This window comes from Erythrolamprus reginae, chromosome 12 (genome assembly GCF_031021105.1).
Source record: "Erythrolamprus reginae isolate rEryReg1 chromosome 12, rEryReg1.hap1, whole genome shotgun sequence".
NCBI lineage: Eukaryota > Metazoa > Chordata > Lepidosauria > Squamata > Dipsadidae > Erythrolamprus > Erythrolamprus reginae.
In genome coordinates this window covers 12560571-12578829 of record NC_091961.1, presented here as the reverse complement: position 1 = coordinate 12578829, position 18259 = coordinate 12560571, and the positions used below count along the sequence as shown (strand labels likewise).

General features: G+C 42.2%; 1 protein-coding gene across 1 annotated transcript; it reads left to right on the top strand.

Moving 5' to 3' along the window:
• Positions 1-1844: 1844 nt before the first annotated feature.
• On the top strand, positions 1845-12990 carry LOC139174744 (uncharacterized). The gene is made up of 2 exons (XM_070765280.1): positions 1845-1980; positions 10447-12990. The coding sequence occupies exon 2, from the start codon at positions 10457-10459 to the stop codon at positions 11468-11470; it is 1014 nt and encodes a 337-aa protein (XP_070621381.1). The 5' UTR covers positions 1845-1980; positions 10447-10456; the 3' UTR covers positions 11471-12990.
• Positions 12991-18259: the final 5269 nt, after the last annotated feature.

The following is an 18259-nucleotide window of genomic DNA, read 5'->3' as shown; positions in this document are numbered from 1 at the left end:
GAGAGAATTTAGATTTGGATATGAAACATAATGTTTTCTGGGAATGCCTTCAACATCAAAAGCAATATGATAATTTGTAAAAGGGCATTTTGCCAACAAGTTCCTCAGCTACCCAAACACAACCAACACAAATTAGAAGTGCCCCTAGATGGTGGCAAAGATAGGATCACATAGTACAAATGCCCCCAAAATTCTCCCACAGCTTCTCATCTCTTTCTTGTAAAGCGAATCACTGGACTTCTGAAGTGAATCAAACAGTCCTTAAACAAATCTGGCTTTCCTCATTAATTTTGCTTGTTGGAAACTAATTGGGAGGGTACATGCTGGTTGCCAAGTATCCAGATTTTGATCTTGTGACTGTTGTGGTTAGCTCTGGCCCTGCTCCTGCCCCAAGGACTGTGGATGTGGGGGAGGCATCCACTTGCTGCAGGCCTGTTTTGCCCCCGGTGGAATCTGCTGATGAAGGCTTCCCTGACCAAGAAGACATGAGTGACAGGGAGGAGGAGAGTGGGGCAGACAGCTCAGAAGGAGATCAATTATCTAGCTCCTCCTTGGATTCAGAACAAGAGTTAATGATACAGCCACGCATGTGGAGAGCGATGCATAGGCAACAACAACTGAGAGATTATTATCAAAGAAAATGAGGCCACCTGTGGTTGGGTGGAGCTGTGGTAATTAGTGAGGTTGCTATAAATAGCAGCCTGTGGGTTTGCCCATTGTGGAGGATTATCTGATCGTTGTGTTTCGTGACTGCTTTACTGACTTTGACCTTTTGTGTGCTGATTTTTCCCCGCTTTGAAACTAAACCAGAGCAAAGTGTGTTTCACTTTGTGAAAGAAGGACTGTGAATTGCCTCACAGCTGCAAGCTAAGTATCACAAAACTGATAAGGGACTTGAACAAATTACCAGTTTGTTTGGAGACGAGTGCTCTTTGCTATACCAAAAGAGGGCTTGGTTTAAGTGAATTTTCATTATAAAGAACATTGTTTTGAATTTTCAAACGTGTGTGTGTCTGAAATTGTATCTGTGCATTTTTGAGAGGATTCTACCAGAGAGCTCGACAGAACAGTGACTATGCTGCAATGGTTTTAAATGCAATGACCATTTGTAAGCCATTGCAAATTCAGTCATTAAACAAAGAGTTGTAAGTCAAGGACTATCTATACAGAGCAAATAGATTAATTCAATAACCAGAAGGCACTCATCCACCCCTCGGCCTCTCCTTTGTGGGGTGCCACAGGGGTTTGTCCTCTCCCCACTGCTATTTAACATTTACATGAAACCATTGGGTGAGATCATCTGATGGCAGTATCCTGTTACATATCTCCACCCCATGCCAATTCAGTGAAATTGTCTCTTTGTACATAGTTCATTTGTGTATAACATTTCTTTTTGACTTGATGAGAGGATGTCGGCGACATGGAGTCTCTTGGTTTCTACTTGATGATGGTCGCGTCATGTTAGTGTCTTCAGCTTCGTCATAACTTGAGATCCAGGCAAGGTAGAGGCCCTCAATTCAAATTAACAGACTCAGTCCTCAGATGAGGTCAACCCACCCTGGACGATAACTCTACCTACCAATGAGAAGAAGTGTATCAGGTAGGACCAACCCTTCCTTTTCTTGAAACTTAAAGCCAGAGCCTAGAAATACAGTCAAAGGTCTTGTGGTGATCGGAAAACTGTCAATCATTTCTATTTACTGTGTCAAACGCAGAAGCAAGGCTGCAGGTCTTGGCTACATGCCCCAAACTGTTAAAAGTTTCCTTCCTTTCTAGGAACAGCCCCATAGAATGTGTCATTTTTAAAATCTATTTCCTAGAACACAGGATTGGTTCAGAGGCAGTTCCTAAATTGTGTAGATTCCCAAATTACTGTTACTCACAGCATCCGGAGAGTTGTGGATATAAAAAAGAACACAACCAGCCTCTTTGAGAAGAAAGAGTCTTCAAAGAGCCTCTCCTCAATTTGTTGACACGAGGGTAAGTAGCTTTTCATTGATTCATGACAATTCAATGGATAAATAAATGCACACATGCCAGCCCCATTAGAGAAACCACGGGGTTCCTATTTAGGTAAAACACCTCTGCCGTCTTTGCTGGGAAGGAGTGTGTTTCCATTCATGTTATACATCTCTCTTAAGGTGATAAACTGCTTGGCAGAGCAAAGATGATTTCATTCATTCATTTATTCGATTTTTATGCCGCCCTTCTTCTTAGACTCAGGGCGGCTTACAACATGTTAGCAATAGCACTTTTTAAAAACAGAGCCAGCATTATTGCCCCCACATTCTGGGTCCTCATTTTACCCCCCTCGGAAGGATGGAAGGCTGAGTCAACCTTGAGCTGGTGGTGAGATTTGAACCGCTGACCTTCAGATCATCAGTGGCCTGCAGTACAGCACTCTACCTGCTGTTCCACCCCAGCTCTTTCATGGGATAGAGATGAATTCTGGAGGCTATTTTTCCACTTGCAGGACCTTGTGTTCTCCTTACATAACGCAATAGAGCAATAGAGGAAAAACAAGAGGCAGTGAAAGCATCTGAAACTTCTACCCAAGGTGCTCTGCAATTAAGTGCAGTCAAAACAGGCACTTCTGTTAAAAAGGCTTTCTGGGTGTCTTTGATCTGGTATATTTTCTTGACTAGCAGCTGCTATATTTGGGGATTCCCGTGTCCAGAGAAGCAGAGACTGTTTTGATAGATAGAGGGGAAGGAGGATGTTCCTGCTGGCCCAGCACGTTTGCCTGTCCCCCCCCCCTTTTTTTTTTTTTTGATAGAGCAAAACTCCTCTTAAATGAAAAGCAAATGGAGGAAGAAAAAAAATCACAACATGATGGGATGCAGACATGATTTGTGTGTATATATTTTTTTAAAAATGTGTATGTGTGTTAGAAACCGTCTTGCCAAGATGTTTGGGGAAGGATTGAGCAACCTCTCCCCATTCATATATTTTTCAAAGGGGATAAAATGTTTTGGGGGGATTTGGTTTATGGGACATAGAATAACAGACTTGGGAAGAATCTTGGAGATCTTCTAGTTTAATCCTACAATGTTCTGAAATAAAAGTTGGCACTTAGTTTGCATGATTTGGCACAGAGATATGATCAGCAACAGTATTAGGCATGAAAGGGATGCCTGCCTTTATCAATAGATCTATAGCTTGGACCACATCCACTGAAGGTTTTTTTCTCTACCTAACAGTTTTATCTATTAATTCTCAGATGATGAAATTGGAGCAAGTTGGTAGCACATTCTTGCATTATTTGCTATTGTTCTATATTACCAAATTATTCTGTTTCTGACAACCATGTATGATACAAGATGGTAAAGCCTTGACCATTTTGAGATACCTTCTCTGCCATGTACTAGCCACACCCATGGGTGACTATGCTTCATGGTCAATTAATTGATTCATTCATCCATGCCATGGTCTGGCACTCATGAAAAAAAATCATGAGAAAGTACCCATTTTTCTTCCTTGCTGTGTGCTGGGAAATAATTTTTAGGAAATCAAATTTGGAACACTTAGTTAGCAACAAACCTCACTACGTGTTTTTATTCCATTTATTCCACTGAAGATGTAAAGAAATCTCTGGATGCTAAGAAGGATGAGGGGAAGAGAGTGCTCTTAGTGCTCACCCAAATTTGGATTCGATAACAAAGAACTCATGGAACATAGAATAACATGGTTGGAAAGGGTCTTAGAAGCCTTCTAATCCAACCTCTGCTTGTGGCAGGAGATCCTATAGCATTCCAAACAAATTTCTGTCTAGTCTCTCCTTGAAGACCTCCAGTGATAGTTTGGATTTCTCTTTAATAATTTTCCGTCCATCATTTCTTGTCCTGTCCTCAAGTGCTTTGGAGAATCGGTTGACCCACCCTGTAATAGTCTCTCAAATAATGGAAGCCTGCTATGACGTCTCTTCTTCTCTTGTTAAACTATACATAACAACTTCCTTGAAAGCAGCATAAATTGTATTAAATAAACAAATGCCTTCCCCCATCTATTTTAACAACTACTAATCTCTACCTTGGAGATTTAATGAAGTTATTTTTTAATACTGTTACACTTTTTAACCTTATATTGTACTCTGTACAGAGCCTCTCTTTGAGGGATATAAATGGTAAATATGAAAAATACATACATAAATAAATAAAATAAAAAATATTTTTTTGTGGCAGGATCTTTATTGAAGCAGTTTTCCATAATGGTTAATTGCTCTATAATCACTAAGCACATGACAAGTAGGATAGGAAAGGATAGGATAGGATAGGATAATATCCATTGTAACTGTAGAAGATGTGCTTAAATGTGTTGGAAGGACCAGACCTTCAATATCACCCAATTCTATGCATAATAACCCACTGTTTTGGTTGTTTGGTCTACTCTGCTTTTTTGTGGGAAAATGTACACAGCTCAAGTCATAATTTCTTTCTGTAAATTCTTTATAAAATAAATTAAATTCTACTGATATTTCCTTTGGGGATAGGAACAGAGGTGGGATTCAGCCGGTTCAGACCAGTTTGCGTGAACCATTAGCAGAAATTCTGAGTAGTTCAGAGAACTGGGCAATACCACCTCTAGCTGGCCCTGCCCCCAGCTGCCCCCACACGGCTCACTCTGCATGCCTGCTTCCCCTGCCCCCGCCCAGTCACTCCTCACCTCCCCAGCATGGCACACTGTGTGGCTCCTTGTTTGCGTTGACCACATAGTTCCTGCGACTTGCCTGCCTTCCAACGCGGTGCCTACGGCCCAATTGTGTGGCCTTGATCTACATGCCTGGGTAGGTTAATAATAATAATAATATATTTATTGTCACTGTCAAAACAACAAATTGTCATTGGCAACGAAAGTCGTGTGACACCCTAAGACCAGTCTCACTGTACATAAAATCAGAATAGGTAAATTTAAAAATAGAATAAAAATAGAAAAAAAAATAGAATAAAATGTCCCACCACTACAAATTCCCCACCCTGAACCACTCAACCATTTCTTTGCCTATCTGATGTCCTGCTCCATCGCATTTCTTGCCATCGTGTGCAGCGAAACTAAAATTTGCGTGGGACTAAAAAAAAAGTTCAACCAATCAATTCCAACTTCTTATGAAAGAAAAAGATCTTGCAAAGTTGGAATTGATTGATTGAGTCTGTCTTGTGAGCCTGCGGTGGTTGCCAGTGCTAGGATTGCCACTCAAGGGGTGCAGCCAGGCTCCAAAGTTAAATGCTTCCTTTTCTTGCCAGTGCATACAAGCATCATTAAAAGGAGAAATAGTGAATTCTGTAACCGGAAAAACTGTGAATGAAAACAATGTATTCCAGTTAAATTAGAATTGGTTCTTTGTGAAGGATCTATGAAAATTTTTAAATGTTGCAATAAGGCCCCAGAGAAAAAATAAAGCAGAAAGATTTAATTAAAGCAGAAGAGAAATAATGGTTAGACATCCACTAACAGACTGGTTTGAAAACGCCTTTTAAATGTGTTTTCAATCGTAGGATTGGAAATATTTGCTTGACTGTATGCTTTAATGTCCATTATAAGCAGAGATGTATTCTTCACACTTCAATGCATTTTGCAAAAATCATTGTAGCAAACTGAATACCACTGTAGAACATGATTTCTCACCAAAATGCAATTTAATAGAGAGCAAAGTAAGGTAATATTTTTCACAAGCAAGAAAAAAATGTATAGAATAGGTGGTGCCTGGTTCAACTGGAAGTAACTGTGAGACGGATTTTTGAGATGGAAACTTATCAAATATTCCCAACCTAGAAATAAGAAGCAATTTCCTGACAGTGAGAACAATTAAGGGGCGTGCATAAGCGCACCATTGTACCTACCGTCTCTGTCCTATTGCTCTCTTGTCTTCTATCATTACTTTTCATCCTTACTTTTCTAATGTTTTATTTATACAAATTACCATACTATAATTGTTTGACAAATATATATAAATAAATAAAAATAAAAAAATAAATTAATCATAGAAATTGGATGCTTTCAGAAATTATGGGTGACCACCATCACTGGAGGTTTTTAAGAAGAAATTTGTCCATAATAGTCTAGGCCAGCGTTTCCCAACCGGTGTGCCGCGGCACACTAGTGTGCCGCGAGACACAGCCAGGTGTGCCGCGAAGCTCCTAGGGAAGCTCCAGCTGGGCGGGGCGCTGCCGGTGCCGGGGCGGGCTTTCCCGAAACGGACGGAGAATGCCCTCTCTCGCAGCCCCCTGGCTGGGAGCGCTTTCGCTGCGAGAGAGGGCTTTCTCCGTCTGTTTCGGGAATGCCCGCCCCGCTCGCGCGTGCGCCGTTCCCCTTTTCTCTCAGCCCTCCCTGGCTTCGCTTCTCAATCCCTCCCTCCTTCCGTCTTTCCTTCCCCTCAGCTGTTCTGTCTGGGGGTCTCCCGCTCTTCCCTTCCCCGCCTCCCAGGCTTTGCCTTCACCACCCCCACCCCTTTTTTGGTTGGCAAGGAGTCCTTTGCCACATCCCGCAGTTCGCACTCGGCTCCAGGCCGCTTTCCCTGGCTGCGCTCTTTCTCTCTCTCTCTCTCCCGTGAGGTGGGGGAAGGAAAAAACAAACAAACAAAAACTTCTTGCAGCGGGCCCGCGCGCGCGCTTGTCCCTTCAGCAGCAAGGGAGGGAAGTCAGAGGGCAAGGGAGCGAGGGAGCGCTCTTGTCCTCGGTGTCCTCTGCAGCCTGCCTTCCTTCTTCTTTGCCGCCGCTGAGGGACGGAGAGAAGGATAGAAAGGAAAGAGGGAGGGAGAGATAGAAAGGAAAGAGGGAGGGAGAGATACAATGGAAAGAGGGAGGGAGGAAAGAGGGAGGGAGAGATAGAAAGGAAAGAGGGAGGGAGAGATAGAAAGGAAAGAGGGAGGGAGGAAAGAGGGAGGGAGAGATACAATGGAAAGAGGGAGGGAGAGATAGAAAGAAAAGAGATAGAAAGGAAAGAGGGAGGGAGGAAAGATGGAGGGAGAGATAGAAAGGAAAGAGGGAGGGGGAGATACAATGGAAAGAGGGGGGAGGAAAGAGGGAGGGAGAAATAGAGTGAAATGGAGGAAGAGATATTTTTTTTGTCCAAACTTTTCTTTAGCCCCCCGCGCCCCCCGCGCCCGAGAGAGAGAGAAAGAGAGACATAGCAAGAGAGAGAGAGAAAAAGAAAGAGATAGCAAGAGAGAGAGAGAGAAAGAGATAGCAAGAGAGACAGAGAGAGAGACAGAGAGAGAAAGATAGAGAGAAAGAAAGAGAGATAGCAAGAGATACAGAGAAAGAGAGAGAGAGAAAGAGAGAGAAAGAGAGACAGAGAGAGAGAGAGAGAGAAAGAAAGAGATAGCAAGAGAGACAGAGAAAGAGAGAGAAAGAGATAGCAAGAGAGACAGAGAGAGAGAAAGAGAAAGAGAAAGAGAAAGAGAGAAAGAGATAGATAGAGAGAGAGAAAGAGACATAGCAAGAGACAGAGAAAGAGAGAGAAAGAGAGAGAATGAAAGAGAGATAGCAAGAGAGGCAGAGAGAGAGCAAGGGAGAGAGAAACACATAGAGGGAGGGAAGGAGGGAGAGAGAAAGAGAGCAAAAAAGAGAGGAAGGAAGAAAGAGGGATGGAGAGAGAGAAAGAGGGAGGGAGAAATAGAGTGAAATGGAGGAAGAGATATTTTTTTTGTCCAAACTTTTCTTTAGCACCCCCGCGCCCCCGCCATCCCCCCGTTCAGTGTTCCCCAGGATTTTGAAAATATGAATAATGTGCCGCAGCTCAAAAAAGGTTGGGAAACACTGGTCTAGGCTCACATGCTTCAGCAGGGGTTGGACTAGAAAACTCCAAGGTCCATTCCAACTTTATTATTCTTTATAAATATTTCCACCCAGTCTTATCAAGAAAATGGTGATAAACAATATTGGGAAAGGTATATCAGGTCTTCTGATAGCAAAATCTCATCTTTTGGGCTAATGTCAAGGGAAAGATGACTTCCTCACTCACCATAACATGCAAGATGGCACAAGGAGAGACTAGGAGGGGTAGGGGTGAGGAGAGGCCAGGTGAGGTGCCCCTCCATTGGAGTGACATTGAGTTGGCCACACCCACCCAGTCATGATGGGAAATAAAGAACATGTTGGTCCACCATCTGATATAGCCTTCTCCATTATGGTCAAATGTTCTGTATTAAATTTGCAGACTAGTTTAAAGTGTTATGGAGGATAATGGGAAGTCTTTGTTTGAAAAGGAACCTGGTGACAGCTTAGAGTAAGTCTCCCTATTTTCCTTGGCAAGATTTTCAGAAGTGATTTATCCTTGCCATTCTTATTCTACGGATTGATAGGCCCAAGGTCATCTAGCTGGGTTTGTTTAATCTTGCAGTTTGAACTCTTTCATTTCTATTGAATCTTGGGCTGTTGGCAAAAGCTTACAGTATGTGTTACATTGAAGTAGATGTAAGGATTGTGCTGTAGGAAGCGAGCTCCCCTCCTACAAGAATAAAATATTTAAGAATTAGATTTACCTGAGCTTTTATTTTCTGCCCCAGTTGTGTAACTACCTAATCTTTTTTTGCAAATTTCATGTGTAAAGCTAATTGATTAAGGAGACAAGAGGATTTACAATTTCTCTTGACTGCTCATTCTACAAGCTGTCTGCCATGAATAATTTTGGGGAAAACACTGCTCTCCTTGGTGTCTATACAGATTCTCAGTCCTTCTCAGTCATGGTTGCCCCAAAGTTGCTTTTCCAAGTCCATCTTCATTTAACCCTGGTATTTTCCTCCCATTTACTATACACTTGTTACCCACTGGGTGCTTTTAGACCCGGAGTATAAAAAGGTTGATCTAGCTACTGGAATGGTCTTTTTGATTCCTTTTTTCACTAGTATACTACTTTGAACATTTCTGAACACGATGAAAGGAAAATTGAAGTGAAAAAAATAATGCTTATTTGTCTATTTTGTTCATCAAACCCCGCCCCTCGTTTTTGTGAAATTTTGTTAATTTTCATCTAGATTAGGCTGTAAAATCTGACTTTTTTGACCATCTTTGGTATTGGGAAACTAATTTGAACATTTCTGAACACAATTGAAATGAAAAAATTGATGCTTATTTGTTTATTTTGCTCAGAAAAGGCCTCCCCCCCCAAGCTGTGTGCACTTTTTTCAATTTATAGATAGAATAGCCTGCCAAATCAGAATTTTTTGACCATCTTTGACATTGGCATACTAATTTGAACATTCTGAACATAATGAAATGAAAATTGAAATGAGAAAAATTGATGTTTGCAAAGATTATACACTTGTGCTCCTCCTGGTCCTTTTAGACCCGAAGTATAAAAAGGTTGGTTCTAGCTACTGGAATGGGGTTTTTGAGTATTTTTTTCACTAGTACACTAATTTGAACATCACAAGCAAATGAAAAATGAAATGAAAAAAATGGATTTTGCATGCTAATCTATCTATAAACTGAAATAATTGCACACAGCCAGGGGGGCAGGCTTTTCTCAGCAAAATAAACAAATAGGCATTAATGTTTTCACTTCAATTTTCATTTCATTGTGTTCAGAAATGTTCAAATTAGTATTTCAATGCCAAAGATGGTCAAAAAAGTAAAATTTTGCAGACTAATCTAGATGAAAATGAACCAAATGTCGCAAAAATGGGGGGGGCGGGGTTTGATGAGCAAAATAAACAAATAAGTGTTATTTTTTCACTTCAATTTTCATTTCACTGTGTTCAGAAATGTTCAAAATAGTATACTAGTGAAAAAAGTATTCAAAAAGACCATTCCATTAGCTAGAACCAACTTTTTTTATACTCCTGGTCTAAAAGGACCCAGAGGGTAACATTGGTAACTTTTTTTGTCCAGCAAAACTATACACACACACACCCCAAAACCCCCCACCAACCTTAGAAAGAACCTCTCAAATGAGAAAAAGTCATGGAATTTCAAGTTTCAGTTATGCAGGGAAATTCTTTTTACAGAATCCCAAACTTCATTTCGGGTCCTTTTAGACCTGAGGAGAATACCAGGGTTAAAATACAATCTTTTGAAGACAACAAAGTCCATATTTTGGACAGAGAAGATCACTGGATTTAAAAAAGGGGTTAAAAAGTCCATTTATGTCAAAATTGAACAGCCCTCTCTGGGAGTGGGGGCATATGACATCATCTATCTCCAATCTACCAGACATTATCTCCAATCTACACAACCTTCTTAGAACTTGTACAACAACAAATTTTAAGAAGGCTCCACACCAATTTGCACTGCTCAGGAGATTCTAATGACACAAATAATCCTTTCATACCCCACCATCCAGTCAGAGCTGAAGAAGCTTCTTGGATGAGAAGTGAAATATCTTTAAAGAAAAAACCAAAAGTTCAGTCGCCTCTTGAAAAAGCACTGTTGGGACTGCTCTCTTTGATAAATTTGTATCATTTATCTGCATGTCTCTCAAACTTGATGTCTTCCCCATTTTATCTTGCAGAACTGTCATCATGGGAAAATTCCTGTTGACCTGCTCAATTGTGATTCTCTTCATTTTGCTCCAGACTAGGGAAATTGTCTCCATTAGAGGACTCACCCGCCCTCGAAATCATAGACCCTTCTCCCCAAATAGACCTTCTAACACAGGGAATCTTCATGTGAATAGGCCTGCCTACTCATATCCACCCAACTCCCGAAACGCACCACCTCTTCCACCTCCTCCACGGGACAGCTCTCAAAATTTACTCATCCCCGGAAACCCAGGAAATCTTCCACCACATTCGATCATCTCCCCAAACCTATCAAATCTTCCACGACCTTCGTCCATCCACAAAAAAACAGGAAATCTTCCATCATATTCCGACAACTTCCCAAATGCACCACCTCCTCCACCTCCTCGACGGGACAGCTCTCAAAACCCAGGATATCCTCCACGATATCCAGTTAACCCTAAAAATCCTAGGTCTTTCTCACACCAACCATATAACCACCAAAATCCTCAATTGGGAAAGTATAATCCCAAACCTAAACGGCCCAAGGGGAAGGATATGCTTGAAGCTGCAAATGATATTGCAGAAGCTATTAAAGACCTTTATACTTTGTTTACTTCTTCAGAAGGAGGCAATTCCAGATCTCATGATGGCAACCCAGCGGACTCAAAGCCAAAGGGTGATGAAGTGAAATATGTGGAGGAAACTGTTAGAAATGCTCCAGTGGTAGACCCCGAGAGCTACATCTTAGGCAGCCCCATAGCCAAGATGTTTCTTCGTTTTAATGACAGTGAGGAAAAATGGTGGAATGAAAACCGACACCGTTTTCCCACCCCTGTTTACCACCAAAACTCTATCCAGCCAATTTCAAGAGAAAGAGTAGCTTTGGCTAATAGTCTTGGAAGAGCCAGTGGACACAATCCCCAAAACAATGCTGTGTCTGATTTGCATTTCTCTTTTGAGAATGCTTTGTTTCTCATTCATCCTTTTGCCATTTCAGTCATTACCTTAATCACTCCTTTCCTGATCTTCTAAGGGCTATGGTTCCTAAGTCTCTTTCATGGTTGCTATTAACTTATCTCAAGTCTGGAATATTTCTAAAGTGATTCCTTTTTTGAATTTGTCAAGTATAAGAAGGAGACGGTAGAAAATCCCCCTATTCCTGTATCCTCAATCCTTTAGTGGACTCTGCTCAGATTTCAGGAAATATTTTGGCAGTTCACATGATGGTAAAAATTGTTTTTGAGAAGGAGGAAGGAAAGGAAGGAAAGAAGGAAGGAGACTTCTGAGATTATTTAAAATGAATACATCAAGATTTGAAGATAAGGTTCCAATCAAACACTCCTTTTGGGGGAAGAAAGCACCTTGGGACAACCAAAGATTGTCGTTATGGTTGTCCCAAGTTGCTTTTCTTCCCTGAAAAGGCAACTGGGCAACTGTTTTTCTTTCCTTTAAAAATATTTAATTCTAACCCAAGAAGCTTCTTGGATGAAAAGCAAAATGTTTTCAAAGAAAAAACCCCAAGAAAGTCCAGTTGCCTTTTAGAAAAAAAGCACCTCTGAGTTTAAGTTCTAGTTCTATCTTTAGTATTCTTTTCCGCCATGCAGTATTGATTGTCACAAATCAGAAACGGACAGAGACTTGGCTCAGAATGAAATTATTTCAAATTCAAGAGCCATTTAATTACAATGCATTATCAATCCAAGAAATGCATAAATATGTAAATAAATAAATTTGGGCTCCTCAATGCTAGAATAGGCAGTTGAGATCAGGATTAATGTGCTTCTTCTCTTGAAACAAAGGATATAATGTAATTTGGATATAATACAGCATTTGTGTTTCTGTTTAATTTTCCTTCTTTTTTTGTAAAGGTTTTTTTATTTTTTCTCCACAATTTCCACACACATATATAAATATCATTGCATATACCTTAAAATATATCATTAACATAGTTATATATTTTTCATCAGTTGGTAATGTGTATGTCCAGTCTTCCAGCTAATTCCCTTTTTTGTTTTTCTGTCATATTTTTCACTAAAAGTTTTGTTTTGTCTTTATTAATTTTTAATTCCGCAACCTCACTATGTAGTTTAATATGTTGCATTAATTTGTATCCCATTATCACTATTATTATTTGTTTTGACTTTGGAAGTTTTAACTAGAAATATAAGACAAAATAAAGATATAAAAGGAATGAAACTTTAAAAAGAGGAAGGCAAAATTGCAAGCATTTGCAGATGTTTATATTAGAAGAGCCACTGGAGACGGGACCCGAATAATTTTCCTTCTTTGTGCGGTGGAAAGAACTATACAAGAACAGCTGGGAAGTCTATCTGACCATGAGTATTGCAAACAAGAAGATAGGATTTTAAGCTATTTTGATTGTTCATATATATAGTGCTCAGATTTATTTCCTTGTAGTATGTTGATTATCTAATGTTCCAACACAAAATTTATTTATTTGTTAACTGCTGTTTGACCTGTAATCTCCATGCACTCTTCACATCCTTTTAGCTAAATTGCCAAATAAAACTCTGTTATATATAACTCCAAAATACGTGTGTTGGTATTGTATTTGGTCCTTGTTTCCAAATCCACTGCTATATAAAGTTTGCAAAGTTTGCAAATCCACTGTAAGGAACAAGTTGGATTAATTGATCTAAAAACATCCTTTCAAACTCTTACATATTCTGACTATGTAAATATGATTAAATAAGTTGCTGAGACTGAATTGGCTTTTCACATCATGCTAAATAACTTGCATTAGTTTAATTTTGGATTACCATGACTAGCATCCCATCTGCAAGCTTCATACCGTGTTTCCCCGATAGTAAGACCCCCCCCCCCGATTGTAAGACATATGGGAGGTTTTAGGGGGGTCGGCTAATGTAAGCCATACCTCGAAAGTACGCCAGCTACCCCCCGCAGTTCCTGCCGCCGGGCGTGGCGCTCCACCCCAGCAAAGCCAGCGGCGAGAGCGGCGGCAAAGCGGCGGGGTCCAGCCCTCTAGCCGGCGCCTCGCCAGCTATCCGCCGCTTCTTTCTTCTCCGCCTCGCCCCCGCTACTCCCGGGCAAGAGGCAAAGGCGGCCGGGCGAGCAGGCCGAGGCGCTGGAACTGGGGCTGCCTGTCCTTGGCGTGAACGGCGGGCAGGTGGCGCTCGGCACCCAGAATCCCATCTTCTCGCCACCGCCCGAGCTCCCTCCGGAGCCTGCCGCCGCCGCGCTTCCTCCGCCGGCCGAGGAGTCCTTCTTATCCGCGCCGGGTTTGGGAGACTCTCCTGGGCGCGAAGCTCCCTCGCCAGCGCCGCGAACTGCTCCGACGCCTCCGACACCAGCATTAGCGCGTCAGGAAGTCGCCGCCGGAGCCCGAAGACGAGCCGGCCCCGGTGCCCGGGACAATATAAGACATACCCCCAAAGTAAGACACAGTGTGGCTTTTGGGGGTAAAAAGATAGTAAGACACTGCCTTACTATCGGGGAAACATGGTAGTATCTTAAAATTATTAGAATGCCTGGTCTTCTATGGTGTGTGTGTGTGTGTGTTTCTGTGTGTGTGTGTGAGAGAACATTTGTTATATACACCAGTGTTTCCCAACCTTTTTTGAGCCGTGGCACATTATTCATATTTTCAAAATTCTGGGGAACACTGAAGGGGGGGGAGGAGGGGGGAGGGGCGGCTAAAGAAAAGTTTTGACAAAAAAAATCTTCCTCCATTTCGCTCTATTTCTCCCTCACTCTTTCTCTCTCTTCCTTTCCTTCTTTCTCTCTCTCCATCCCTCTTTCTTTCTTCCTCTCTTTTTTGCTCTCTTTCTCTCTCCCTCCTTCCCTACCTATATGTCTTTCTCTCTCCCTTGCTCTCTCTGCCTCTCTTGCTATCTCTGCTTCATTCTCTCTCTTTCTGTCTCTCTTGCTATCTCTTTCTCTCTCTCTCTGTCTCTCTTGCTATCCCTTTCTCTCTCTCTGTCTCTCTTTCTCTCTTTCTCTTTCTCTCTCTCTTGCTAGCTCTTTCTTTCTCTTTCTCTGTCTCTTTCTCTTTCTTTCTCTCTCTTTCTCTGTCTCTCTTGCTATCTCTCTCTCTCTCTCTGTCTCTCTCGCTATCTCTTTCTCTCTCTCTGTCTCTCTTTCTCTGTCTCTCTTTCTCTCTCTCTTGCTAGCTCTTTCTTTCTCTCTCTCTCTCTCTTTCTTTCTCTCTCTTTCTCTGTCTCTCTTGCTATCTCTTTCTCTCTCTGTGTCTCTCTGTGTCTCTCTTTCTCTGTCTCTCTTGCTATCTCTTTCTCTCTCTGTCTCTCTTTCTCTGTCTCTCTTGCTAGCTCTTTCTTTCTCTCTCTTTCTCTTTCTCTGTCTCTCTCTCTTTCTCTCTCTCTTGCTAGCTCTTTCTTTATCTTTCTCTCTCTCTCTCTCTTTCTTTCTCTCTCTTTCTCTGTCTCTCTTGCTATCTCTTTCTCTCTCTCTGTCTCTCTCTGTCTCGCTTTCTCTCTCTTTCTCTGTCTCTCTTGCTATCTCTTTCTCTCTCTGTGTCTCTCTGTGTCTCTCTTTCTCTGTCTCTCTTGCTATCTCTTTCTCTCTCTGTCTCTCTTTCTCTGTCTCTCTTGCTAGCTCTTTCTTTCTCTCTCTTTCTCTTTCTCTTTCTCTGTCTCTCTCTCTTTCTCTCTCTCTTGCTAGCTCTTTCTTTATCTTTCTCTCTCTCTCTCTCTTTCTTTCTCTCTCTTTCTCTGTCTCTCTTGCTATCTCTTTCTCTCTCTCTGTCTCTCTCTGTCTCGCTTTCTCTCTCTTTCTCTGTCTCTCTTGCTATCTCTTTCTCTCTCTCTGTCTCTCTTTCTCTGTCTCTCTTTATCTCTCTCTTGCTAGCTCTTTCTTTCTCTCTCTTTCTCTTTCTCTGTCTCTCTCTCTCTTTCTCTCTCTCTCTCTGTCTCTCTTGCTATGCCTCTTTTTCTTTCTCTCTCTCTCTCTGCCTCTCTTTCTCTGTCTCTCTTTCTCTCTCTTCCTTTCTTCTCTGTGGAGGCCGGCGAAGGTTTTTCTTATTTTAAATGTTCCGGGTGGCAGGGGGATGCGGAGCCCGCACGCACACACACCCGACATTCCAAATCCTGCCTCAGCTGTGAGAAGAACGCCTGCCCCGCCTGTCCTGTAGCCTGGGACAAAAGCGCTCGGTGAACGGACTGCAAGAGGGGCCAGCCGGGCATTAGCAGCCGGATGAGGAGGACGAGAAGCCGCTGCAGCCACCCCCAATCCCCCCCTTCCCTGGGTACCTTCCAAAGGCCCCTGGAAAAAGGCAGGAGGTAGCAATGAGGCGCAAGGACAAGCAGGCAGCTTGGCGGAGGGGAAGCGCTGACGGGCTCTCCTCCTTCCCCACCCCCGCGCTTCTCTCCCGCCCTGGCTTTTGCTTCGCTCGCAGATTTTCCCGCAGTTCAAAAGGAGGCAAGAGGTGGCCTGGATGAAATTGCGGGGAAATCATGGGGCGAAGCGAAAGCCAGGGCGGACTCGCAAAGGCGGGCTCAGGCTGCATGAAGAGAAAGAGGCGGAGGGAAAGAAGGCGACGGCAGCGGGACCTGCAGCTCGGTGGGCATCTCCTCGTGGGATGGAATCCTCACGCTACTCCCACCATGGCTGCGCGCAGTCCCGGCGCCCCTGGCTGAAGGTCGTCCTGTGGCTGGTCTTGGGCTTTACGGTTGCTTCCTGGTTCCCTCTCCTCCCACCGCCTGTGTCTACCGCCAGCGCCTCATTCCTCGGGCCGGAGCTGCCGCTTCCTTCCAGGCAGCCCAGCCACGCTGCCGTAGAAAGTGCAGAAGTTATTGCCGCCGCCTCTGCCTCCACTCAGGGAGCCATCGCGGTTGAGCTGAGCGAGAGGAAAAGGCGCGGTGACCACGGTGGCTCCCTGAGTGGAGGCAGAAGCGGTGGCAATAACCTCTGTGCTTTCTACGGCAGCGTGGCTGGCCTGGCCGGAGGGAAGCGGCAGCTCCCACTCGAGGAACCCACGGCAACGGCCGCCGGCTTGGTGGGAGGCGATGGCGGGAGACACAGGCGGTGGGAGGAGAGGGAACCAGGAAGCGACTGTGAAGCCCAAGACCATCCACAGGACGACACTCAGGCAGGGGTGCCGGTAGCACCCCGCCCAGCTGGAGCTTCTCGCGGCACACCTGGCCATGTCTCGCGGCACACTAGTGTGCTGCGGCACACCGGTTGGGAAACGCTGATATATACCATAGACATATTGATTAGCAAAAAATTGAATAAATGAAATAAATAAAAGTTGGAGGCTGGATGGAGATCAGCAATGTATATTTATTTAAAAAATAAATAAACAAATCAGTAAATAAGCGAGTAAGCTAAACTAAGCCATGAATCATGTTTATTCATTTTAAAGACTCTTCTGGTTTAGTGTGATGTCCAGATCAAGTGCATGCGTAGTAAAAATAGCACATTATCCAAGACCATTCTAAATTATTTGAGAAGGTGAAAGACCCACAATCAATTTTCTACAGAAATAAAAGTACTATTGGTCAAATGTTATACTAATTATTGTAAATCCTATCAAAATAATTAGCTACCCCCCAAAATGCAGTTTAAAAATCTATTTGCTTTCTTTTTCTAAAACTAGAAGAATAAAAAAATCATATGAAGAACGGTTGCAAGAACTGGGTATATCTAGTTTAATGAAAAAAAAAGGACCAGGGGAGACATGATAGCATTCTTCCAATATCTCAGGATTTGCCACAAAGAGAGTCAACCTATTCTCCAAAGCACCTGAGGGCAGAACAAGAAGCAATGTGTGGAAACTAAACAAGGAGAGAAGCAACTTAGAACTAAGGAGAGAATTCCTGACAGTTGGAACAATGAATCTGTGGAACAGCCTGCCACCAGAAGTTGTGAATGCTCCAACACTGGAAGTTTCTAAGAAGATGTTGGATACCCATTTGTCTGAAGTAGTGTAGGGTTTCCTGCCTAGGAAAGGGGTGGGACTAGAAGACCTCCAAGGTCCCTTCCAACCCTGTTATTATTATTATTATTTAAATTTTTTCCTTCCAAAATGTTTTTTATTTCTTGCATCTTTCTTCCTCCCCTTCCAAAATCTTTCTTTTTCTAAATTCCAAAACCCTCTTAAAATATCTTTAGTAATGTTATCTTAATCTTAAAACCTGTTATCTTAATCTTCATTACAATATCATTATAATTTTCTTAATAATTGGGATTTCATATATTCTTTCAAAACAATTGCTTAAATCAAACTTCCATATAATAAATATTCAGATTTCCCATTTAAAACATCTTTCATAAGTTAAAATCATTACTATCTCAATAGATCAGTAAATAACAATTTGGGGTTACTCAATCATTAATTGTAAAATCTTTCTTCTACATGATATTTATCTTGCATAAGGAGAAGCCATACTCTTAAAAAAGGTAAATCTATTCATATTAATTATGTAGAACAAATGATTAATGACAAAATTCATACTATTGATAATATTATCCTAACCTTTGTATTGTTTTAAACAAGTCAGCATTAACAATCCTCTTGGGTATAAGTATAGTTGGAAGAAAAAGTTTAATTACACAGAATTATCCCCACTTAAAGCAACAATTTCTTACAAAATAACCTATCCTGTTAATCAAATTTAAATGGGTAACTTACATTTTACTTGTACATTTTATTTACTTTTAAAATATTATTGCTGGCTTGATCAGAAGAGAAAGCCATGGTTCCTTCGTTCTGAAAGTCTCTTCAACCCTCCCGCCCCTTCCCCCAGTGCTTCCTGTAGAGGAGGAGCTGTGATTGTTACAGCCTGCTGCCAATCAGATAGCTCTCTCAGTGCCTCCTTTCTG

What these genes read in the sequence shown, in the direction of transcription:
- LOC139174744 (XM_070765280.1), top strand. Translation starts at nt 10,457, where the DNA reads ATGGGAAAATTCCTGTTGACCTGCTCAATTGTGATTCTCTTCATTTTG.